General features: G+C 34.8%; 1 protein-coding gene across 2 annotated transcripts in view; it reads right to left on the bottom strand.

Moving 5' to 3' along the window:
- The window catches only part of COL14A1 (collagen type XIV alpha 1 chain), a 253,774-nt gene that overhangs the window by 91,212 nt on the left and 137,917 nt on the right, over positions 1–24,645 (bottom strand). For both annotated transcript variants that reach the window (XM_051971025.1, XM_051971024.1), the window contains exons 24-33: positions 17,228–17,374; positions 15,489–15,554; positions 14,127–14,266; positions 13,000–13,123; positions 12,692–12,835; positions 8,385–8,549; positions 7,742–7,780; positions 7,411–7,549; positions 4,967–5,109; positions 4,066–4,175 (exon numbers count right to left, since the gene is read on the bottom strand). In XM_051971025.1, coding sequence (XP_051826985.1) covers positions 4,066–4,175; positions 4,967–5,109; positions 7,411–7,549; positions 7,742–7,780; positions 8,385–8,549; positions 12,692–12,835; positions 13,000–13,123; positions 14,127–14,266; positions 15,489–15,554; positions 17,228–17,374 — 1,217 coding nt within the window. The remainder of the gene's footprint in view (positions 1–4,065; positions 4,176–4,966; positions 5,110–7,410; positions 7,550–7,741; positions 7,781–8,384; positions 8,550–12,691; positions 12,836–12,999; positions 13,124–14,126; positions 14,267–15,488; positions 15,555–17,227; positions 17,375–24,645) is intronic.

The raw sequence follows: 24,645 nt of genomic DNA, 5'->3' as shown, positions 1-24,645 counted from the left end.
ATGTGTTTACATACACAGATAGCTAGGTAACCCCGTGGTTAAAATGTTAGACTTGGAGTTTCAAAGACTTATTTTTAATAAATTCAAATTTAGCCTCAAACTGTGTTTGATCTTGGCCAAGTTACTTAACTCTGTTTATCCCAGTTTCCTTATCCACAAAATGACATGGAGAAGAAACTGGAAAATTACTCTACTATTTTTACCAAGAAAATCCCAAATAGGATCATCAAAAGTCAGATATGATTGAAAACAGCCCAACAATACTATAAAAAAATTACATATATATATATATATATCTTACATTTGGGCTTAAAAAATCAACTTCACAATTGCAAGATGAGGGGAAAGGTCTAGACAGCAGATCATCTGAATCAGATCTCAGGGTTTTAATGGATTGCAAGTTCATTATGAGTCAACAGTATGATAACAGCAGCCAAAAAAGTTAATGAGATTTTTGGTTTGCATTAAAAGATGCAGATGATATTCTGTTCAGGTCACATCTGGAATAATGTGTTCACTTCTGGGAAGCATATTTTGGGAAAGTCACAGACAAGCTAGAGATAGTCCAGAAGAGAGTGACCAAGATGATACAGATCCTCAAAATCAGGCTACATGAGAACAAATATAAAAAAGCTGGAAATTCTTAGCCAGAAGACTTGGAGAGTTACGGTAGCAATCTTCAAGTATATAAAGGGCTATTATGTAGAAGTTTTATGCTCAGTCCTAGAAAATAGAAGTCATAAGTAGAATTAATAAAAGAGGAAATTTTAAACTTCATGTCAGGAAAAGATAAATAGAGCAAAATGGTATGCTATAGGGAGGAACTGATTTCCTTTCATTTGAGATATTTAAGGGAAAGTTTGATGATAACTTATCCAGTTTATGAGAACAGAATCTCTTTTAGGTACAGGTTAGATTAAATGACCTATTAGGGTCTATGCAACTCAGATTCTGTGATTAAAAATAACTTGATTCATAAAGTTAAAAAATTTTAAAAATAACTTGATCCTAACAATCATTTGGAAGCCTCACTTTTATTCCTCTCTTAATTTTAAGCCTATAAACTTACCCCATACTTTCAGAAAGCCCAATACATAATAATTTAAACTTATGAAGCTGATAAATTAGAAAGCATTGACTTGCTTTAAGAAAGGAGATTTCACTGTACAAAAGGAATCTTAGAAGCATATTTATGTGGTAGATAACTAAATTGAAGTAACTACTTGAAAGAAAAATTTATAGGGCAAAAATGTATATAATTAAAACTAAGTGGAATTAAATCTGAAATGAAGAAATATTATCAATTCCAAGAGAATTCCAGTCATGGAGAGAATAAAATTTGATTTTGAAAAAATTTGCTGTGCTATCATATTTTTAGGTACACATATATTTTTTAAAGAGGAGGGAGTTGGTGAGAAGCTTTCTGAAGTAGGGACAGGGAAAGGAGGAAAGGGATTCTTGCAGTTTAAAGAACTTAGCTTTGGTTTGTGGCTTTCAGGAAGGCTTTTTATAATTATGCTCACTTATTCTATGTCTCTCAGTTTTGCTGGCAATGTGTATGGAACTTACAATTTACCTAAGGTTAAGAAAAAAATTCTTTGGAATGAATATTATAAGTTCATCATACTTCACAGAATATCACTGGCTAGCTTTTTAAGAGTTGTGAAATTTCAAAGGTGGTGCTTTTTTCTTTCAAATTTTCCTTTGGAGCTATGCTCCAGATTCTGACCAGGGGGAAAAAAATCAATGCCAAATAGAATTTAGGAGAAAATGAGAGTAAATCCAAAGAGACCATTGAAGGAAATAGCTCTGTCCATGAATTACAAGATTTCTGTCTCTATAAAATCTTTCAGAGCAATACTGGTAATGTGGCCCTCAACCTCAACTTGAAACATGAAAAAGAAGTGTTTTAATTATGTTACTGCATTTAATGTTCATTTTTAAAAAAAAATTTATAGATACTGTTTTTAATATTGTACTTTTGTTCCTATGGCTGCTAACTCCTATCCCTATCCATACCTATAAAAAATAGAATTCTCTCCTATAACAAAGTACAATTGAGGTAATATCTGACAATTATATGCTTCATTTCAGCTTATGATCTACCACTTTCCTTCTATGAGGTGAGAGGTATTCTTTCCCATAAGTTTTCTGAAGTCAAGACTGGCAAATTGCTTTAAGTATTCTGAAATTTTCAACTTAAATTCCAAATTCGGGATATGGCATCTAGTTAGAAAACAAGAGGGAAGAATGACAGAATCTTAATTGTAAAAGGGATCTCAGAAGACTTTTCTTACAGACTGTTCTTGATGGTGAATTCACCTCTAAAACCCCTTAACAAGATGATGTCCGTGTTTTTGCTTGAAGATTTTTAGAGAAGGGTTCCATCAACATTAAGTTCTTTGGCAGCCCTTTCTACTTTGAGGCAATTCTAAAAGTTAGGAAGTTTTCCCTTTTGTAAAGCTAAACTCAGCCTTTCTTCTATTTCCTACCATTGTTCCTTGTTCTGCCCTGTACTGCCAAGTCAAACAAAACTAATCCCTTCTCCATCTTTTTCAGATGTTTGAAGACAGCTATCAACTTGCCCCCTAAATAGTCTCTTTTCTAGATTGAATAACCACAGGTCCTCCTTGTTATAGTATCATGGGCCATATGCTAAGAAGACATCACATAAGATTTAGATGAAAGCTTATGAAAAGCAAATCATACCAAATGAATAAATGCCACTGATGGAAAGTATAAACTCTTTGAGGAGTATATTTATGTAAAAATTGGAGTTCTTCAAGAACAAAGTTTTTGTTGGGTAAGGCAAAGTTTCTCTAGTATGACTAACCTACATGTTTTTGTGGCAACCAATGAACAAATATCTATTAAACACCCACTGTGTGCCCGGCACTGCGTTAAGCACTGGAGTTACTAAAAAGCAAATGATTGCTCCTGTCTTCAAGGAGCTCACAATCTTAAGGGATTATACATCTAAAGAGCTTTGCCCTCCTTATTCACTAACTAGATGCCATCTGACCCAGGGTAGTGTTAAGTGGGAATTTAATTCCTGTGTTTGGATCCTGTTCTTCTCTTAAGATGTTAAATTGTTTCAATTTAATTTCATTCTGGTTTAGGAGAGCTACAGAACTTTTTTTTTTTTTTTTTAACATATGTGGGGGTTATGTGTGTGTATTAGGTAGGGAGCCTTATTCCCTTTACAAGTCATACATTAAACCACAGCAATGAATCTCATGAAGATGAGCCTTAACTAAACAGATGGGAAAAATGAGGGTCAAAAAGTTTCATTCCATGTGACTCCATAGTATAATGGATAGTTCCACAAATTTCTAAGTTAAAGATTTTGGGTATGTGTTCTAGTAGAGTCATAATTGTTTTTTAATAGAAGTAGAGTACTATAATACAGTAGAAAGAATACCAAATTTGGAATAATGGGCTAGGAATTCAGTTTTGTGCCCTTCTATATTATACATTCTATGTGATTTGGGGTAATTCTCTCTGAGCCTGTTTCCTGATCTGTAAAATGAGGGAAGGTGGACCAGATGACTTCTACAGATTCTTCCAATTGTAAACCTGTGTTTCTTTGTCCTTATCTTAAAGTCTTAAAGAGTAATGAAAATTTAAGTAATGGCTTTAGGTCACAGATGCCAAGTTATTAAAATAAGGACAGAGAATTTTTACAAATCTTCCTGGATGGCATTCTTTGAGACAAAAGGGGTTAATAATGTGTGTATGTGTGTGTGTGTGTGTGTGTGTGCATATGTGTGTAGACCAGCTGTCCAAGATGCTTCAATTGCAAATATTTTCATCTGTGTGTGCAGAAGTAATTAAAGAGACCACTAATCTTTACCAGTCAACATATATGAGTATTTTTACTCTGTGGCTACAAGTGATATTTTCAGAGTAGGAATGTTAGAGCCTTTAGAGAAGGCTGCCTTGTTTTATACCTAAATTTTTATACTTAGATACACTATACTGTTAAAGAATTTTATATTTTACTAATATACATTTTACTAACTCTCTTGCTTTGACCAATATGGCACAAAAAATGTTATAACTGACCTTGTGAAAACTCCCATAGAATATTTTCTTGATTTCAGGCCCTTCAAAGGTTACAGTTTGAAAGTCTCCTTGGTAGTCATAATTGAAGTAGGTAATTGTTTTGCCTCCATCTGTTTGGTGGGATAATGAACATTGTATGAACACAATAAAAAACATAATTAAAACATGAATATATCATAGATAGGCAAATTATTTCTTTTCCCTTGGTCTGGAGAATGAGTCTCCTCAAGGTGATCCTTGAAAGTAAACTGAAACATACCTTAGTGTATGTCAAGAGGCATGGCCTTTAAGAACTAATAAATAAAAACAAAGTTTATATATGGATATAAAGTGACTATTCTATTCAAAAGTTAGTGAAAGGAATATTAGATTAAAGGTAAGAATAAATAAATCCAAGTATTGCTTATATAACCTCAGGCAGATCAGTTAATGTCTTTGAAGACAGGTTTCCTTATCTTTAAAATGGGAGAAAAATCTACCCTATGTACTTCATGTTAAGCACATTCAATGAGGTGAATTAAAAAATGTGAAAGTATTCTGCAAAATGTATTCAGAGTGCTTTTCTGTTGCTTCATTATGGTGGCAGGAATCCTAGGTTCTGCCGAGAGCAATCTCTCACAACAGCTTGTTGCATGAAGACTAATCTAAAGTTTCACATGCCAAATGATGGTCAACACATATTAATGTTTTTCACTGTCAACTCATGGTGACCCTTTGCTCAGATGAGAAAGGGTTATAATCTGCATTGGCATCAGGGATACTTACACTGATAAAAGTACAGAGATTTGTAAGGATAGCAGCATGGCATCTGGCCTTTACATTTTCTATTGTGGTATCCACATGCATTCACAATAACTAAACAGACACAAAACACAAATACAATCCAGATTCATGTACATACTATCTAAGATGACTCCAACAAGTGGGTCAGAGTCCTTATTTAAAATCTCCCAGAGAGCAAATGGTTCTTGAGGAGTATCAGGCAAGATCCGGAAAAGAAAAGAGATGGTGTAGTCTGAAGGTAATCCTTCTGGATGCAAATATCTATTAGAGGAGAGAACATCACAGTGTTTTAAATAAATAAATTATATCTAGAACATGCACTCAATTCTATTTGTCCTGCCACCACTCTCATTAAGGCTCTTATTGCCTAATACAAGAAATCTTGCACTAACTTCTATAGCTCAATTTAGCAAGTAAACTACAGGCTGGATATTAAAGTCTCTTTGTACTGTGGGAGAAAAACAGATTGGAAGAGAGAAGGCCTTGAATTCTGACTCTGTCACTTACTATTTCAGTAGGTATCTAAATTTCTCTAAATCTCAGTTTTTTCATTTGTAAAAAGTCATAGATGCCTTCCAATAATAGATGCAAGATTCTATGATGCTATAATCCTTTCAGCTCTAAGATACTTGGACTTAAAATTTTCAGAGCACTATTGCTACAACTATCTACTTTACTACATCTATTAGTTAAAATATTAACTTCTGAAAAGAGGAAGCTCTTTGATAATTTTCTCAGATGTAAACATGAAAACATTTCCTATAGATTAAATAATGTGATAATAAATGCTAAGAGAATAAAAATCTCCAAATCATAAAAAAATGATTTTAAGTTCAAACTAATAGCCTATTTATTTCCAACAGCCTTTATTATGAGAGTATAACAAAAGAATGTTGCTGGTTCTTGTAAATCACTGTAATGAAATATTGATCTGAAATGTATAATTTTTCTAGACTGAATTTTATTTTTATAAGCCTATAAAAGCTATTTTCCCTCCATTCCAATTTTATCCAATGAATTAATCATTCAAGTCTTTATCAAACACCTCATATTCCAACCACTATGGTAGAGGTGGGAATACAAAGACAAAAATGAAATAGTTCTTTCCCTCAGGGAATTTTTTTAATGGGAGGAGAGAAAATGTAAATATGTAGGTATACACACACACACACACACACACACACACACACACTTACATATATATATAGTTACAGTTATGCACAAGACATAGTCAAAGTAGATACAAGGTAACTGGTAAGGAAGGTGCTAGAAATAAGGAAGTCAGACAACATGATATTTGGGCTGTCTTCAAGAAAGTCAGGGATACCAAGCAGAAGAAGTGATGCTAATGCTAAGACACAGAGATGGAAGAGGAATAGTAACTACATCATTATAGCTAGACAGAGAATGCATGAAAGGGATAAATGTGTAAGAGACTGGAAAAACACTTAGGGGCCAGGCTGTAAATAGTCTTAAATGTCAGTGGAATTTATAGTTATTTGAGCTAAGTTGATAGTTAACTAATGGAGCTCAATGAATGGAGAGTGACTTGGTGAGATGAATCTTTTAGGAAAATTACTTTGCTAGCTCAGTGGAGGATAAATTGGAGTAGAGAGAGACTTGGGGCAGAAACATTAATTAGCAGGTTATGACAATAATTCAGGCAAAATGATGAGAGATTTAACTAGGGTGATTTCTGTGTGAATAGAAAAAAGGAGACAGAAGCAAGAGATGTAGACACAAACATGTCAAGATTTGGTAAATGATGGGTATATGGAGTCAAAGCAAATGAAAGGTTCAGGATAACAGAGGGCGAGAGAAGGCAGAGAAATGTAAAGAGGTCACTTGATAAAGCATTTAAGAGGTCATTGATAATTGTGGAGAAATCAATGTCAGTTGAATGAAGAGGTCAGAGGTCAGATTAAAAAGCGTATAGAAGAGACAAACAGAAAGGAGAGGAAGTGGAAACAATGAATTAAGGAGTTTGAGAAGAAAAAGAGAGATATACAAAGAGAGCTAGAGGATTTTTTTAAAATGTGGGAAACACCTAGGGATATTTGTAAGCAATAGAAAAGAAACCACTAACTTAGGAAGAGAATACGACCCTATTTTTTATAATAATAGCTAACTTTATTCTAATTTGATTCTCTTTATTATGAATCACAAAACTGGAAAATATATGAAGCTGGATTCAAATTCAAATCTGCTTGATTCCAAATCCAGCACTTTCCTCATTAACAGCCTAAATATACATATACTTGTTTTCCTTTTTAAAAAAATGTTGGTATGATTACATTCTTTTTTAATATATGGATAATGTTTGTGTAAAATTACATAAACAACTTTATAAGAAAAATGAGGCAAAAACAGACACATTTGGCAGACAAAGGTTATAACTAAACTTTTGAGAGCTTATTCCAAAGGAATGGACAGGTTCTACAATGTTTTGTTATTGCAATTTTATGCTCCCAAGCATATCATGACAGTGTTGGCATGAAATAACTTTTTTTTTAAGATCTGAAAGAACAATACTTTGATATTCTGAAGTTAAAATGAACATACTTGGTAGGCTGGGAAACTAGAGCATCTTTATGTAGCTGGTAACATGGAAACACATTGAAAGTGCCAGGTCCCATAGAAACCCCATCCACTGCTGAAAAATCCTTTTCAACCAAACCAAACAATTCCATCATTTTAAATCCTGAAAAGCATAACATTTTGAACAGGTCAGAGTTGAATTGAATGAACAATAACAGAAAAGAGAACATATCTTTAGATTAGACTGTGAGCCTAATTAATAAAATGAAAGAGCTTCAGTGAAATAAATGAACATAAGGTAGGATTTATTTTATCCTCTAGTATTTGCAAAATGGCTCTCCCCAAAGCACTGTACCTGCAAGATTGTTGCCATCCTTATTGAGCAGAGGGCAAGCTATTAAAAAAAAAAGGAAAGTCACTTAGAGATATTTTCAAATGTATTTTCCCCACTTCTAACCTCCCCTCACTCCTAACTTAAAAAAAGTTCAATAATTTTTTTGAAGATGCCCTTAGGTGATCTATGCCTATTATTTTCTCTGGTTTCTCAAAGATACCAAACATTTTACATAACCACCATAATGAAAAACAAAGCCTCAGATCCCTATTCTTGTGTGTGTGTGTGTGTGTGTGTGTGTGTGTGTGTGTGCCCACTAGAGTAAAAGTATGAGCATGAGGAGGGAAGAAACTTGCTAGTATTTTTCTGAAAAGTATTAATAGAAGCTATTTTAAATCAAGCTGGTCTTTAAAGTCAACACTCTTTTGGTTAGGAAAACCTTTATCAACCTAAAACCCCCAAATGGGAAAAACAAAAATACAGTAAAACTCCCATGTGCTCTTTTGTACAAAAAGTAACATCTGCAATGAAAGATAATATGAAAGCCTTTGTCAAGTTGACAATTCTTCCTCAAATCAGTATGGGATTCATTATTTAACAAGGATTAACTGTTTCAGCCTGTAAGCTTCCAATGAATAAGCCACCATAGATTCAAAGAACTAACTTGCAGATGCGGTTTCACAGACAAAAGTAATCAGCTCATCTTCAATTTTCTTAAAAGCATCAAAATCATCAACAAAGAAGACATGTCTTGCGCTGGGCTGGCTGCCAATGCTAAGCAGTTCTCCATAATCTGCATCAGCCACACCAATCGCAAAAATGCTGATGCCTGTGGAAGAAGGAGACCAGATTTCTGATTAGTCTGAAGACAAGGGGAAAATACAAGCAAAACAAGACTTGGCTAGTTTCTATTTAAGAGCACTGGATTAGGAGTCAAATGAACTGGATTTCAGTCCTGCTTCAATCACTTAGGAACTGTGTAATCTTGGGCAAGATGCTTGATCTCTCTGAGAATCAGTTTCTTCATTTTTTTTTTTTTTTTTTTTGTTGTTGTTGTTTTTTTTAATATTTTATTTTTATTTATTTCTGGGGGGAGGCAATTGGGGTTAAGTGACTTTCTTAAGCTCTCTGAGGTTCATTTGAATTCAGATTCTCCTGACTTCAGGAATGCTGCTCTATCCATTGTGCCATCTAGCTGACCCAGTTTCTTCATTTGTAAAATGAGTGGAGGGTGGACTAGTTCAAAACTTCTTTAACTGTGGGTCAGGACCTCATATAGGGTCATGAAATTGGATTGGGGAGGGGGGCAGTTTGCAAAAAATAAATCTGGCAACAACAAAGGCTTGTGAGTGTAAGGACCAAAACTAAATTTGAAATCAAATATGTATTGAATCTGAGGTGTTTTTCACAGGGCTTGCCCTTATTGCATAGAGTTACTTCACTGAAGCCTTGGTTCTGAACATACAACGTGCATTTTTCATAGCACATGCACTAATGCTGCCAGAAACAGCTTGGTTTGAATTCAAGACAGGGTTGCAAAAATTTCTCACAAAACGGATGGCGACTGGGAAAAGTTTGAGAAGCCCTGGACTAGATAGCTTGTAAGGTCTTTTCCAAATCTAAAATTCTGATTCTATGATCTGATAGAAATGTTATCCTACTTATGTGATCTTAGACAAGTAATTGTGCTTTAATTTTCTTTATTATAAAATGTTAGAGTTGGATTATATGATCACTAAGATCCCTAATACCTACAATTGTGTTGTCTTTGGTCCAAAATTTAAATTATATACATAGAAGGAAATGAGGCAAAACATACATTATAATTCATCAAAACTTATGTATCAATTTCATGATTTTGTGTACTAATTTCATGATTTATATACCAGTTTTGTGTACCAATAGTGATGATTTCATTATCACTATTCATTTTAAGTAGCTTGAAAACAGCAATGCATAATACAATGCTCACAAATATATAATTTAAAATTTCATGTTTATATAGTAACTGAGAAATAGTGCTGCAGAATGGGTAAAAGACTTCTCCTGACATCAGCAAATCTGAATTCAGATTCTACCTTAGACATGTATAACTATGAATAGGTGACAACTCTCAGTGTCCCAGACAGATCTCTAAAACTGTCAGTTATAAGATAGCTGCCTATTGGTATATCAAAAGATGTTTCCATAAGAATACAATCATAAATATGAACAAACAAATAAATAGCAATTTCATATTTGTAAATTTTAATATTAGAAGATTCCTGGAATGAAGACAGTGAAGTCACAAAATGTTAGAACTGGAAGGAAACTTTGTTTTTCTACATTTTTTAGAAATAGGCGAGGTGGCACAATGGATGGAGAACCAGCTCTGTAATCAGGAGTACCTGATTTCAAATTAAGCCTCATACACTTACTATCTGTATGACTCTGGGTAAGTTATTTTTTTTAAATAACTTTTTATTGACAGAACCCATGCCAGGGTAATTTTTTTACAACATTATCCCTTGCACTCACTTCTGTTCTGATTTTTTCCCTCCTTCCCTCCACTCCCTCTCCCAGATGGCAAGCAGTCCTTTACATGTTAAATAGGTTGCAGTATATCCTAGATATAATATATGTGTGGAGAACCGAACAGTTCTCTTGTTGCACAGGGAGAGTTGGATTCAGAAGGTATAAATAACACGGGAAGAAAAACAAAAATGCAAGCAGTTTATATTCATTTTCTGGGTAAGTTATTAAACACCCTTGTCTCAAAAACAAGCAACCAAACAACAACAACAACAAAAAAAAAGAAAATGAGGCATAAATAGTTAAAAAAAAATCAGAGAGAAGTAAACTTATTACTCAAGGAGAGTTAAAATTATACTGATAGATAATTTCTTTTGTGTAGTCAGTGCATTATACTCATAGTGAAATTGAAGGCAGTAGGTCAGGATACCCCAGATCAATTTATTTCCCTTTGACTCGATAGATAAAATCACTAAAAGTAAGCATAAATAAGGTCTTAATTTTCTAATTCATTGTGTGAAGTTCTTTTATCAAAATTGATGAAATTACTTATTGACTAATTCAGACTCATCCATAATCCTGACATCCCTTTAAAAATTGAGACATTAAAGAGTCAGTCAAGGCAGTCAGTTGAGTGGCATGAGCACTGGCAATCTAGAGGAAAACCATCTATGGAAAAAGAACCAAGTTCTTGAATGGAATATGCTCCTTGACGTTTGGGGGTAAGATTGGGAGATTCCTTTCTCCTTCCCTCTCCCACAAAGGGAAATCCACTGTAGGATGCCCATGGAGCCACTTGTTCAATAAGACATACTATACTTTGCAGGAACTCAATGAATCAAGCACAGGATAGAAGGGACTTTATAAGTTGAAGGCTGGCCCTGGCCCTGAGAGAGGAAGTCTAGCTGAATATACTGTCTCCTTTCCCCAAAAAAGAGAATCATTCAGCCCAGGAGGAACAGCATGAAAACACCATATAAAAAGAAAAGACATCAGGGCACTGAAATGTTGCCTGAGAAACATACTGTTCCCTTTGCCTTTATTAATGTAGAAATCATCATATAACTTTATGTATGCACTCATTCTTTTGCTTCTGGTCTTTGTGCTCTAAATGCCTTTGCTTTGAGCTAATTTATGTTGTAATTTCTGATTAGTTGGAAGCGGCGTAATAAAACACAAAGCAAAACAAGATGGCTTGTTTATATTTAAGAGCATTGAGTTTGGAGTCAGGTAACCTAGATTTAAATCTTGACTCGATCATTCCAACTATATCCAACTATATCAGAGGTGAGCCAACTCTTACCCTCTATCCCCACCCCTAATAATATGTATGCAAATTGAGGGAATAGCCTCAGAGAGCTCTAAGTGAATTACATATAGAAGATTAGGTAAGTATATAAGAGAGGGGAAAGTGGATAGTAAGAATATTTAAAATATGCATATTCACATACAAATTTCATGTTTAGGAAAAATGGAAATATATTTTAGTCAGAGATTCCATCATACAGCCAATCATTGGCATTAGAAAATTTGATGTTCAACTTTTCCCTTTTCTTATCTTCAAATCCAATCAGTTGACAAGTCTCGTCATTTCCCACTTTGAAATCTCTTTTGTATCTGTTCCTTCCTCTCTATTTTCACTGCCACCACCTTATTCTAGTTTGTTGTACTATCATTTAACATTATCACATACAATCACCTTTTTTATTGTCCCTTTTATTTTAAACTTTTCTTTGTTATGAACTTAGCAAACATCAACATCTATGAACATCTCAGATACAAAGAAAAAACAAAAGAGGGGGTATAATAACCTTTTTTGTATATTAACCTTTTAACTTGTCTCTATTTTCTCTCCCCATACCTTACTGGTGCATATTCTTGCTAAGGTAATCTTCACATGTACATTTGATAATATCATTCCTCTATGGTCTTACACTGAATTCTAACTGCCTATAAACATCAAGGTTCTTAACATTCAAAGTTCTCCATAATGAAATACTTCTTAACTGTCCAATATTATCCCATACTATTCCCTTTTCTCTATGTTACTCTCCAACCAAATAGTACTCTATTGTCAACCTCTATACATTTCTCATTCTGGACCATTTCATTTCCCTTTCTTATGCTTTTCTCTACTTTTAAAATGCCCTAATACTTCTTATTTCTACTTGTTTTTTAAGGCCTAACAAATTCCACATTGTTCATGGAGCCTTGAACCTCTCTGCCCCCTCACCTCCTTTGTCCAAAGCAAAAATGATCTTTCTCTTAAGTGTGTGTGTGTGTGTGTATGTGTGTGTGACATTCTCTTACTAGACTATAAACTTCATGAGGATAGGCAGCCTGCATCCTTTAAGCTTTATATCTCTCCCAGCAGGCAGCACAAGGTTCTGCATATAGTAACTGTTTAAATAATATTTGTTGAAGTTGAATTGTTTCTGGTATCATTACAAATGTAATTACCTTCTAGCTGCAATTCCTTGGAAATTTTATTTACATCATCCTGTGAACGCCCATCAGTAATGACCACTATAACCTTGGGTATGCCTCTTCTTGTTCCTCCTTCCGCAGTAAACAAGGCATCTCGAACATGCTTAAGTGCTTTTCCTGAAAGAGTTTAAAAAGTAAAGGGTCCAATTTAAGAAAGACCCTCATTAAAACAACCAAAAAAATCTGAAGTCTTTAGTAAAACTTCCTTGAATAAATGGACTTCAAAAATATATCTTCAGTAATTAAGTAATAATTATTCATTCTTCAGGGCTTCTCCTTACCTGTTTTTGTATTTCCTCCTTTGTATGAAAGATTCTTAATTCCATCAAGGAGAGTGTCTTTGGTTTTATATGTATTTAGTTTAAATTCTGTTCTGGGGTCATCAGTGAACTGAACAATGGACACCTGAGGATAGAAAGTATATACTTTGCTTCATAATAGCATTTTTCAAGGATCAATAAGCTTTTATTGATTTTTTATTTTATTTTATTACTTGACTTATCTCATAAACTTAACTGGTATTTTCACAAAATTTATGTTAAATAGTAGAGATCAAAATTAAGAACAAAAAAAAAAAAAACTACTCTCCTAGACTTCAAATAGTTTATGGCTATAAGAAGTTTATTCTTACATCCATCATATAAAAATTATGGAAGGAAAAAAACCCTCCATATAGTGGATAGAATTTTTTTATAGATTAGAAGACCATGGTGTAAAGAGGACACATAGCATGACAAAGATCAGAAAGTTAGAGCTGAGAAAAGCATAGATTATCAGTTCCATGTCATGTAGAGCCACTAGCTCATTAGATTTCACTTTGGTATTTATGAGATTACATAAATATTAAGAAAGTAATGAAGAAAGAAAATAAAATACTTTTAAATTGCAAACTCATGTTCCTCTGGCACTTTATTTTTACTGACACTATATTTTTATGTGGTCATCAAATCAACCTTTTTTTTTATATACAAGTTAGTTTTTTTTACTTTTTAAAACAATCATGTGAAATAGAATGGATTGAACCATTCATCAGTTGAGCTATACCTATATATCTATAAATACTAATTGATTTGATGACCAAACCCATACACCAAATTCTGCACTGTTCATTTTAGTGCCTACTATCATATAGACATGGCTTTCACTGCTCTGACTTCTACATTATTAAAGAACATTCAGATGTGGGAAGACCAATTGGAAGAATCTTAGAGACATATTTATGTCATTGCCCATTTTGTGTCCTTTTATTTATGCCCATTTTCTACCACTTCCCTTTATTTCTGGGACATTTTAGTCTTTTGGATGTTCACAAAACAATGACAGAAGACAAAAAAAAAACCCCTCTGCATTTTCACAGACATCAATTTTACATAATGTTGGACAAGTATAATTGACTAATGAGACTTACTTGAGTTCCATCCACTCCAATCTTGTCCAGGGCACCAACAGTATTATATAGAAATTTAATGATCTTATTGAAATTGTCATCTCCAATGCTCCAGGATCCATCTACCATGAACACTAGGTCTGCCTTGGCAGCCTTACAAACTGCAGAGCAGAAATTGTTTAAGAATCAGAGATAACATTCAACTACTTTAAGTCTAAAATCAGAAGAGAAGACATTCTCTTTAAGCTTGCTGAAAAATTTAACTGGAGGAAAATATTTTCATTTATGTTTCTCTTAAAACAGGGGTTCTTAACCATTTTTGTGTCATGGACCCCTTTTGGCAGTCTAATGGAGCTTATTGACACCTCAGAATTATTTTTAAAAAATTAATTTAAGGAAATTCTAAATTTTAGGTGAAAGTTAGGGAAAATAAAGACCTATATTTCCATTCAATTCATGGATTCTTCACACTCTATACACAGATCTTTTGGAGGTCTACAGAGCCCAGGTCAAGAATCTTTGTCTTAAGGGTTAAATCATCATACATTTCCACTAACTGAAGGTAGAAAGAATGGTGTGAAAATTCAATTTTTTTCATGCTACATTTCTCAAACGCACTATTTCTCAAACAGGACATTCCTTCTCCTAAATCTGGCATTTCCATTAGCTGTCTTTTGTTATGGAACATTCTCTCTCCACTTTCTGGCTTCCTTCAGACCTCAGCTAAATCCTATCTTCTATAGGAATTTATTCCTATGTTCTCTTAATTCTAATACCTTACTTCTATAAAGACTGTTAGCATATAGATATTTGCATGTTGTCTTTCTCTTTCCTCCCCTAAATAGATTGTAAATTCACTGACTTTTGCCTTTCTTTGTATACTCAGCATTTAGTTCAGTGATGATACATGGACTGATTTCATTAGTGGAGAATGCCTTCCACCAGCACAGATTACAACCTTACAAGATGTTTATTCATAAATTTCCTATTTTTTCTACCCTCCTAGAAACATTCATTGCTTTTGCACTTTAGACTGGATAGATTGAAAGAAAGGGATCTCTTTATAATAGGTAATTTTCTTTCAGGATAGGAGCTATGGCTTTATGCAGATGCTTTGGTACTAACTTGGTGGAATCCAATATGTCTTTATTATTACAAATGATATATTTAAACAATAAATTTATATATTAATATGCAATTAATGTAGAATATAATTCACTGATATTATAATTCATTTGCTCAATAGACCATGTCAATAATTTAATAGTAGCCACAATAAAATAGTTAACACAAAGGATGGTTTTTGACTGTACATTTAAGCTTTTAACTAATGAAATGAAATAGCAAAAATTCAAAGGTACAAGTATATTATTATTATCTTACCTTCCTTTGCTGGAGGAATGGTTGGAAGAGGTGTGGTTGTTGCTGGTGGAGGAGTTGGAATTGGCCCTGGAAAATGGAGAAAATTTAAAAGAATACAAGGAGATAACATTGTTAAAGAAACAATAATTTTGGGGGGTCAGGGCTTCAATTTTGTTGACAACAACATTGATCTGATCTTTCTCGGATTTTTGTGACTACCATAGATCAACATCAATTTTGGGGGAATTAACTCATCTGTTTCCTTATTTGTAGACAGAAAGTCTGGATGCCATTTTCAGATAATTCTATTTAGACACCTGGAGTAAATGTAATGAAACTGTCAGCTCTAAAGTGGTTCTAACATTGATTTAGTGTAATAGTTTTAGAAAAGCTCATTTCTGTTCTTGTTAATGGTCAAGTTCAAATGCAGAAGAAGGCAGAAGTTCAACATCTGCCTACATAATTAATAACAGAATATCAATACTTCTTCAACTGAGCTTCCTCTTCCAATACTACTGAATTGAACATCATCAGAATTTAGACCGAGAGGGGAAAGAGTCTGACCATACTCCAAGCTCATCTGAAAATTCTTAAATTAAATTCTGGAAGCTATATTTTAAAAAGTACATTGTGCACAGTATGTACACACTAAAAGCAATATTTGCTTGCATTGGCCCCCAGAGCTGGGCAAAAATCAATGGGTTAAAAGTTGCCATAAGAGAATTTTCCATGTAATTCAAGATTTTTCCAAAGAATACCACTCACAGACTGAATAATCATTAAGAATGTTATAGAAGAGTTTCCTCTGACTATGAATTTGGGTTAGATAGCTAGCTACTAAAATCCTAAAGATTATAAGGTATTTCCTAGCTCTGAACATCTATGATTCTCAAACTTTGTTTCCTAAACAACTGTTCCCCTATTTTTAAAGGAAAGTAATATTATTAATGGTTCTTTATATCTCAATCAATGAGACTTAAAAGATGGAAATACAACCAATAATCCACACACATAAAGATACCAATATAGCCTTCAAATTCCTTGCCTCCACAGGAGTTCCAAGTATAACACTGGGCAGTTGCTAAATCATACAGTTACCCCCAGAACAGTTATTAAAATGAAGCAATGTTCTATGTATTCAGACTTTAAATCAAGAGAAAGCTAGTGAGTTTCCACACTTTCCTTGATCTCCAAAAATCTTCAAATAAAGGACAATGAAAAATGCATTCTTTTAATTGTGTGATTTCCTCTTCTATAAATCAAATCTATAGCCATTTTGGGAAAAGATGGAAAAGTTTTTTTAAGCTAGCAATAACTCCTCAGAGAGTCAATGAATGGGAGCTGATTGGCTCCATTTCCACCCCCATATCTCTGGTAATATGGCACTGTTTTAATGTCAGGACCTAGTTATTATGCCCTATTCCTCTTGCCACATACTATAAATGTTTTTTATTGATGATGATTACAATATAAGTCATTGTAGCTGGGACTTTATTAACACATGGATTGATATCGAGTCCGCTCTGAAGCATGTACCAAGGATTAAAAAAAAATAAATAAATAGTAATGAGGACCAATGGAGAACTTGCAGTGAATTTCGTGACTGGAGAAAAGACTGGAACTTGAATTACATGAATTATTGGACTACCATAGCTCAATTTTTTATTAAGGGAACAAGATTTATAAGCCAATTAGGCTGAACCCCCCACAAATGTCACTCTATGAATCCATGGATGAGAGAGAACGCACAATTCACTTACGTGTTTTTTCCATTATGCTTACACTAGGTCCTGTTATCTCTTGGAGCTGTGTATAAACACTGATTTTATGCTCTGAATCAGGCATAAGTCCATAGAAACAATGGCTAGATGTTCCTCCACCCATAGTAGTTTCTTGCTTCTTCCCATCTGTGATGAAAAGAAAAAGAAAAATACATAGTGAGATCATTTACCATTGGACCTTCTATATGTATGTCTTGTGGTGCCTTCATCAAAGTTTTCATATATATGTTGTAGAAGAGCAGCAAATAGATTGAGTTTTTACAAACTGAATCACAGTTTAAATCCACAAGAGGCAGAGTGGCTAATTGGGTAGAGACCTGACCTTGAAGCCAGAAAGTTTTATACTGTAATTGTAACTCTGTGCAAGTCATTTCTTAGTGCCTTCAGCAACATAACTATACAAGACTTTAAACCGAAGAGAAGGTCTTGAACTGGATTGGTAAAGGACTTTCCTTATCCAAGAGTTCTCTATTCCAAAGATCCCTGCCTACTCCTTATCCCTAAAGAAGTTTACAACTAAAGGAATCTACAAGTGATGTCTCTGTTGACCAAAGAATCATCTGTATCACCAAAATAGCCACTGTGTGAACGTGCAAGTTAGCATAACCTGAAGTCAACCTCAGGTCAGCCAGTCAGTCATTAAACATTTATTAAGTGCCTACAGTATGCTAGGCATTGTGCTAAGCACTGTGAATACTAAAACTGGGCAAAAAATAATCCCTGCCCTCAAGGAGCTCATAATATAAAGGAAGAGAAAATAAGTAAATATCCTATATATAGGATAAATAGGAAATAATTAGCAGGGAGAAGGCACTAGAATTAAGAGGTGTTCAGGAAGGCTTCCAATAGAGCCAGGGCATCAAGGTCAGAAGCAGAACAGTCTTCTATGTGTTAAGACAGGAAGATGGAAAATTTATTTCAATGTGATGAAAATTCCTAGGAATTCCTACCAACTTGTATAGTGCAATAGAACAATGGTTTTGGAATCAGGGGTTCTAGGTACTATTTATTGTTACCTGCATGACCTTGGACAAATTCTTAGTTTCTTCATATGCAAAATGAGAATAGTACCTACCTCACAAAGCCGTTCTGAGAAAAGTGCTTCATCAATCTTAAATTGCCATAAGACTACAGATAATGTAGGTGATACTCATCTTTATTACAGAAGCATCCCTAAGTGGAACACTGGATGGAGTGTTAGATTTGGAATTAGGAAGACCCGCATTCAAATCCTACCTCATACATGTAGTAACTTTGTAACTCAGAATGAATTGATTTCTTTCAGCTCTAAATCTACCTTCTTATTAGGCAGTAACCTACCTAAACAACAAATTTTGCTGAAATTTAACTGAAAAGTGTTTCAGTCAAATTCTTTTATGTAACAATGTCACAAGTCAATAGATAACTACAAAGTATCTGAGACTAATTCAAATTCAGGCTCAGCACTATTCCTTGAATTGCACCCCTATACCTAAAGACATGATGATTTGGGCCCCATAATTCAGTCCTGGAAAGGATGCCTATTTAAGTCCCTGCCTAAAGATTAGAATACAAAATAGGAGAGATTAGGAGCTGGAGTATAACTTAGAAAGCTGATCATAGATCTCCAGGTACCATGGAATCAATAATGTTTTACAGCACTTTAAAGAATTTTACATGTATTATCTCATTTGATTCCCCTCCCCTCCCAGGAACTCTGAGAGGTAGATGCTATTATTATAATCTCCATTTTGCAGATAAGGAAACTGAAGCTAAGAGATGTTATCACTTGCCCAGTGTTACATAATTAGTAAGTACCTAAAGCAAGGAATTGAATTCAGGTCTTCTTCACCAAAGGTCCTAGCTTCCTAGTTTTGTTGTTACTGGGTCCTTTCAGTCATGTCTCTCTGTGACTCCCCTTGGGGATTTTATTGGCAAAGTTACTAGAGTGGTTTGCCATTTTCTTCTTCAGCTCATTTTACAAATGAGGAAGATGAGGGTTAAGTGACTTAAACAGGATCACATAACTACAAAGTATCTGAGACTAATTCAAATTCAGGCTCAGCACTGTATCCACTTCCCCAATTGCCTGTAGTTCTATAAAGAATCAAAGTCCTAGAAATCTGCCCTCCTCCTGTCCCTAATAGATTTCCCTTTTGTTCTGATTACTAGACTACCTGGCAGGGCATCCTTCTAGCTTCTATGAGAGTCCATGAGAGGCTCTTGACACCCTCACTGCATAGTACCCTAGATTCAGAATCAAGAGAAAGGGTTGCATTCAATATTTATTCTATGTGTGATCCTCAGAAAACCCTTAATTTTTCTCTCCTTCAATAAGACTTATCTAGAAAATGAGGCTAATAAACTTTCCATGCCTACTTCACGCTATAGGATTAAATGAGATATTGTATAAAAGAAGCTTTATAAGCCCTAAAGTATTCTTTAAATGTCAGTTATTATTTTCTTTTTTAAAAAATCATGCCTGTTGGAATGCCTACAGACTAATTTAAATTTTCTGCATTTTTTCATTCCTTTCAAATTCTTCTTGATATAATGCCTTACATTTATATGGTGCCTCATACTGTAGAAATATGTTCAGCATGAGTAGTGGACAGACAGTTGGCCTTAAAGCCAGAAAGAACTCAGTGTCTCTGACACAAGCAAATCATTTAATCTCCTCAGTGCTCTACAGATTCTAGGAAACTCTTAACATTCTAAATAGAAGAGAAGTTGCCAACCTGCATTAATGGAAGGAGTTTCCCATCAGGGAATTCTCAATGCCATTTAATTCATAGGTCAGTCTCTATTCCTTTATACTTTTTAGAAAGATTTCATATGTCCTCTTCTTATTTGATGTCCAAAAAACCATGGGAGGTAAGTTAACAGAGCATAGCACAGAGGGGAGAGTATTGACTATAGAGACAAAAGAAGTAGACTGAAGTACTGGCCTGTTACCTGTTATCAGTCAACTTAATCAACAAGCATTTATCAAGAACTGACTATGGAACAGCATTTATGGCTTTTTGTGACCTTTTATAAATCACAGCTAAGGCAGATAATTGGCACACTGGATTAAATGCTAGGGTATGGAGACAGGAAAACCTGATTTTAAATCCTCTAACTTTAGTTGTGTGACTCTCGGTAAGTAACTTAACTCTATTTGTCTCAGTTTCCTCATCTGTAAAATGAACTGAGAAAGGAAATGGCAAATCACTCCAGTATCTTTGCAAAAAAGCAAAGCAAAACAAAACAAAAACAAATAAGGTCATGAAGAGTCAAACATGACTGAAAACACTAAACACCAAGATTACAAAGGTGGAAAAGAGTATTTGAACTCAGATCTTCTATTCCAAATTCAGTCTTCTTTCCTCCATACCACAGGGAACTCCTCGGGATTAAGGAGGAAACAACTGAATCACTATAATTCCCAGTGGTATCATTTCCTCTTTCATTTAAGTTAATTCTTCTCCTTATAAATCTTTGTGAAAATATAAGATAAAAAAATTGGGTTTTGTTTTTTGTTTTACTTTTTACAAAATAAAAATATATTTTCCAATATGGGAGAATTGTGATTGATATAATAAAATCATAGAGGAAGGATTTATAGATTATTTCCAAGACAAATAAAGATTTACGAGAATGGACATAGTGGCCGTGTTACTTCTGGCCCTTGTGATACATGCATACTGGCTCTGCTTTAAAGCAAAACATTGTCATTGGTCAAATCATGATGGATTTCTCTAGTGTCATGTGCCAGAAACACTGCATCAAATGAAGCCACAGTTTGCCCTTTGGGACAACTAGAAATTTTCATAGACCAGGATGGAAAAATGCCATCTTTGTAATGCATTTAACTTTATGAGCTGAGACCAAATAAATTATCTAAGCTGTTATAACAAATATTGATGAGTCTACCAATGTAAAACATCAAAAAGTACTGATAACAAAAGCTCAAGACCCATAATATAGAGAATCTGAGAAAGTGGCTGTTGGAATTTTATGCTTTTTTATCCCATTTCCTTTATTGCTCTGACTTCAATTCTAAAGATTAATTATTCAACGAGTTTACTCTCAGGAAGAAATTGTTCTTCTTATGAGGTTTTGGGCTCTTGATTCCAGAAAAATAGAATTATATCAGACTTGGATAGACTTACATGAACTAATGCTAAGTGAAGTGAATAGAACCAAGAGAACATTGTGCACAGCAACAAAAAGATTAAGTGATGATCAACTCTTATAATGGGCTGAGGCTTGAGTTGATGCACTGAGGTCCCAAGCACGTGAGGCTAAATAGTAATTGGACCATACTCTATTAATATATATGCTTGGAGAAAGAATGGCCCCCGCCCACTCTTTATGCAAGTCCTGATGTGTTGTATAGGAAATGATGATTTTGGGGGGTGGAGGCAGGGGAGTGGAAAGGGAAGTAGAAGGAGAGACTGCTGGCTGGCATCTTCTCACAGCTGCTCACATTGCCATTGCGACGGCCCTTCAACTCCGATCCCCCTCTGCTAGCTGGCTTCCTGTCGCAGCTGCCCATATTGCTATCACAATACTTCTTCACCTCTACTGAGACTAAAGATTGAAGATTTTTCCCTTAACCTGAATTTCTGACTCTGGCTGATTTTGCAGTCATCACAAACTCTGATGGACTCTTTTCAACAATGAGGTGATTCAAGCCAATTCCAATAGATCTGTGATAGAGAGAGCCATCTGAATCTAGAGAGAGGACTGTGGGGACTGAATGTGGATCACATTTTCTGGATTACAACATAGTATTTTCACCATTTTTATTGTTTTTTGCCTCCCCCCCCTTTTTTTTTTTGCATTTTTTTCCTTTTTTATCTGATTTTTCTTGTGCAATATGATAAATGTGGAAATATGTACAGAAGAATTGCACAGGTTTAACATATATTAGATTACTTGCTGTCTAGGGAAGGAGGTGGGGGAACGAAGGGAGAAAATTTTGGAACGCAAAATTTTGCAAGGGTGAATGTTGAAAACTATCTTTGCATATATTTTGAAAATAAGGAGCTTTTTTTTTTTTTTAAATATCAGAGAAGTTGCATTATAACACCATGTTGTTGTTGTTTTGTCACATTCAGTTTTGTCTCCGTGACCCCATTTTGGATTTTTGTGGCACTGGAATAATTTATCATTCCCTTCTCCAATTCATTTTACAGATGAGAAAGCTAAGGCCAAAGGGGTTAAGTGACTTGTTCGAAGTCATACAGTTAGTGTTTGGTGCCGAACCAGAACTCAGGAAGACGAGTTTTCCTGATTTTAGGTACTGTTGCCCATGTCAGAAGATAATAGGAATGATCATGTACTCTGTTCAGACACAGAATGAAGAGTCCCAAGTTATTCATGAAATAGGAAGTAATTGTGACAACTGGATAAATTGGAAAGGAATTAAATTATAGGGTAATTCCAAGTTCTATCCCCAATGGTTAGTCATCTCAAAGATAATTCCTAGAATAGACCAGAACCTCTAGAACATCTTTACAATTAGCTTAGTCTTGTAGAAGTCTCTGATTCCCCCAAGTCCTACTTTGTCCCTGGGGTCTGATCCAGAAGGATCAGATTTTGCCTTTGCAAAGAAAACTCTGATCTTGAACCTGGCATGTGGCTGGCTGGCTATCCCAAATTGGATTGTTACTTTTTCCCTCTTGAAAAGACCTTTGACCCCAACAATTTCTTTTTCCTTGACTATAAAGATATTTCAAATTTTCATAGCATCCATTTTTTTAAAGACAGGATTAAAAATACTTTTTTAAAAATTCCTGGGATGTCATTAGTATGAGAAATTTCCAATGAAAATTTTCCTTCTACTGATGAAGATTAGAACCTGCTCTGCAATTTCTAATTTTAGTTAATGGTGTGGGGGAGACACTAAGAGATTAAATTATGTGCTTAGGGTTACAGAGTCAATATGTCAAAGGCATTATCTGATCCCAAGTTTTCCTAACTCTAAGGCCAGCTCTGAGATTACCTCTCTTTATAGGCCAAATTGGAAAACTACCAAATTGGAAACCCCTCAAATGGTAGAGGAGCAATATCTTTTTTTAAAATAACTTTTTATTGATAGAGCTCATGCCAGGGTAAGTTTTTACAACATTATCCCTTGCATTCACTTCTGTTCCGATTTTTCCCCTCCCTCCTTCCACCCCCTCCCCCAGATGGCAAACAATCCTTTACATGTTGAATAGGTTACAGTATATCCTGGATACAATATACGTGTGTAGAACCGAACAGTTTTCTTGTTGCACAGGGAGAATTGAATTCAGAAGGTATAAATAGTCTGGGAAGAAAAACAAAAATGCAAGCAGTTTATATTCATCTCCCAGTATTCTTTCTTTGGGTGTAGCTGCTTCTGCCCATCTTTGATCAATTGAAACTGAATTAGCTCTCTTTCTCGAAGAGATCCACTTCCATCAGAATACATCCTCAAACAGTATCATTGCTGAGGTGTATAATAATCTCCTGGTTCTGCTCATTTCACTTAGCATCAGTTCATGTAAGTCTGAGGAGCAATATCTTAAAATAAAAAGGTGCACAAACATTTTTTGTCTCTTTGTCAACCCCAATTGGGGTTTTCTTGGCAAGGATATTAGAGTTATTTCCCATTTTCTTCTCCAGTTCATTTTATAGATGAGTAACTGAGGCAAACAGGGTAAAGTGACTTGACTGTGGTCATGGGCCTAATAAGTGTCTGAGGTCACATTTGACCTCAAGAAGATGAGTTTTCCTGACTTCAGACCCAACCCCCTTACCACTGACTAAAGTGGAGTTTACCATTTGCCTTTCTACTGACCTACTGTTGCATTGTTATTTTGTCTCAAAAATATGTGAGTGGGAATGAGAGAGAGACAAAGAGATTGAGAGAAAAAGACAGAGACAGAGAGAGACACACAGAGAAAGCATTTATGAAGTTCTTACCATGGAAAATCAGGCACCAAGCTAAAGACTGGGGACAAATATAAAAAAAGCAAAAAGTCCTGTCTCTCAAGAAGTTTATATTCTAATAATAATAGTACAATAAGAGGACTGGGAAGCTAAGAAGTGGGGGAAAATGGGAGCAGGAGGGCTACTAGTGCTCATATGATAGCATGGCTGGAGATGGAAGTGCACTAGAAGCTTGAACAAAATAAAACCCAGGGATCTACCACAGCCTCGGATGGCTCTGGGGGCCAGCAGACCACCTCACTATTCTCAGTGGTGGTGAATAATATCATTACTTCTAAACAGCTGGTAGTCCTGTCTTAGCTTCCCATGGAACAATGGACTCACTCCTGGCATCAGAAGATATTCAAAGGTGGAGTTAATAAGACAGCAAAAACATCCTATCTGAAAGCCAGTCACAAAAGATTCAAATATACATTTCCCCTTTTTCTTGAAGCTACTGATAGGAACTGATT

This window comes from Antechinus flavipes, chromosome 1 (genome assembly GCF_016432865.1).
Source record: "Antechinus flavipes isolate AdamAnt ecotype Samford, QLD, Australia chromosome 1, AdamAnt_v2, whole genome shotgun sequence".
Lineage (NCBI taxonomy): Eukaryota > Metazoa > Chordata > Mammalia > Dasyuromorphia > Dasyuridae > Antechinus > Antechinus flavipes.
Note: the sequence above shows the minus strand (reverse complement) of the source record. Positions and strands in the feature narration are given on the sequence as shown.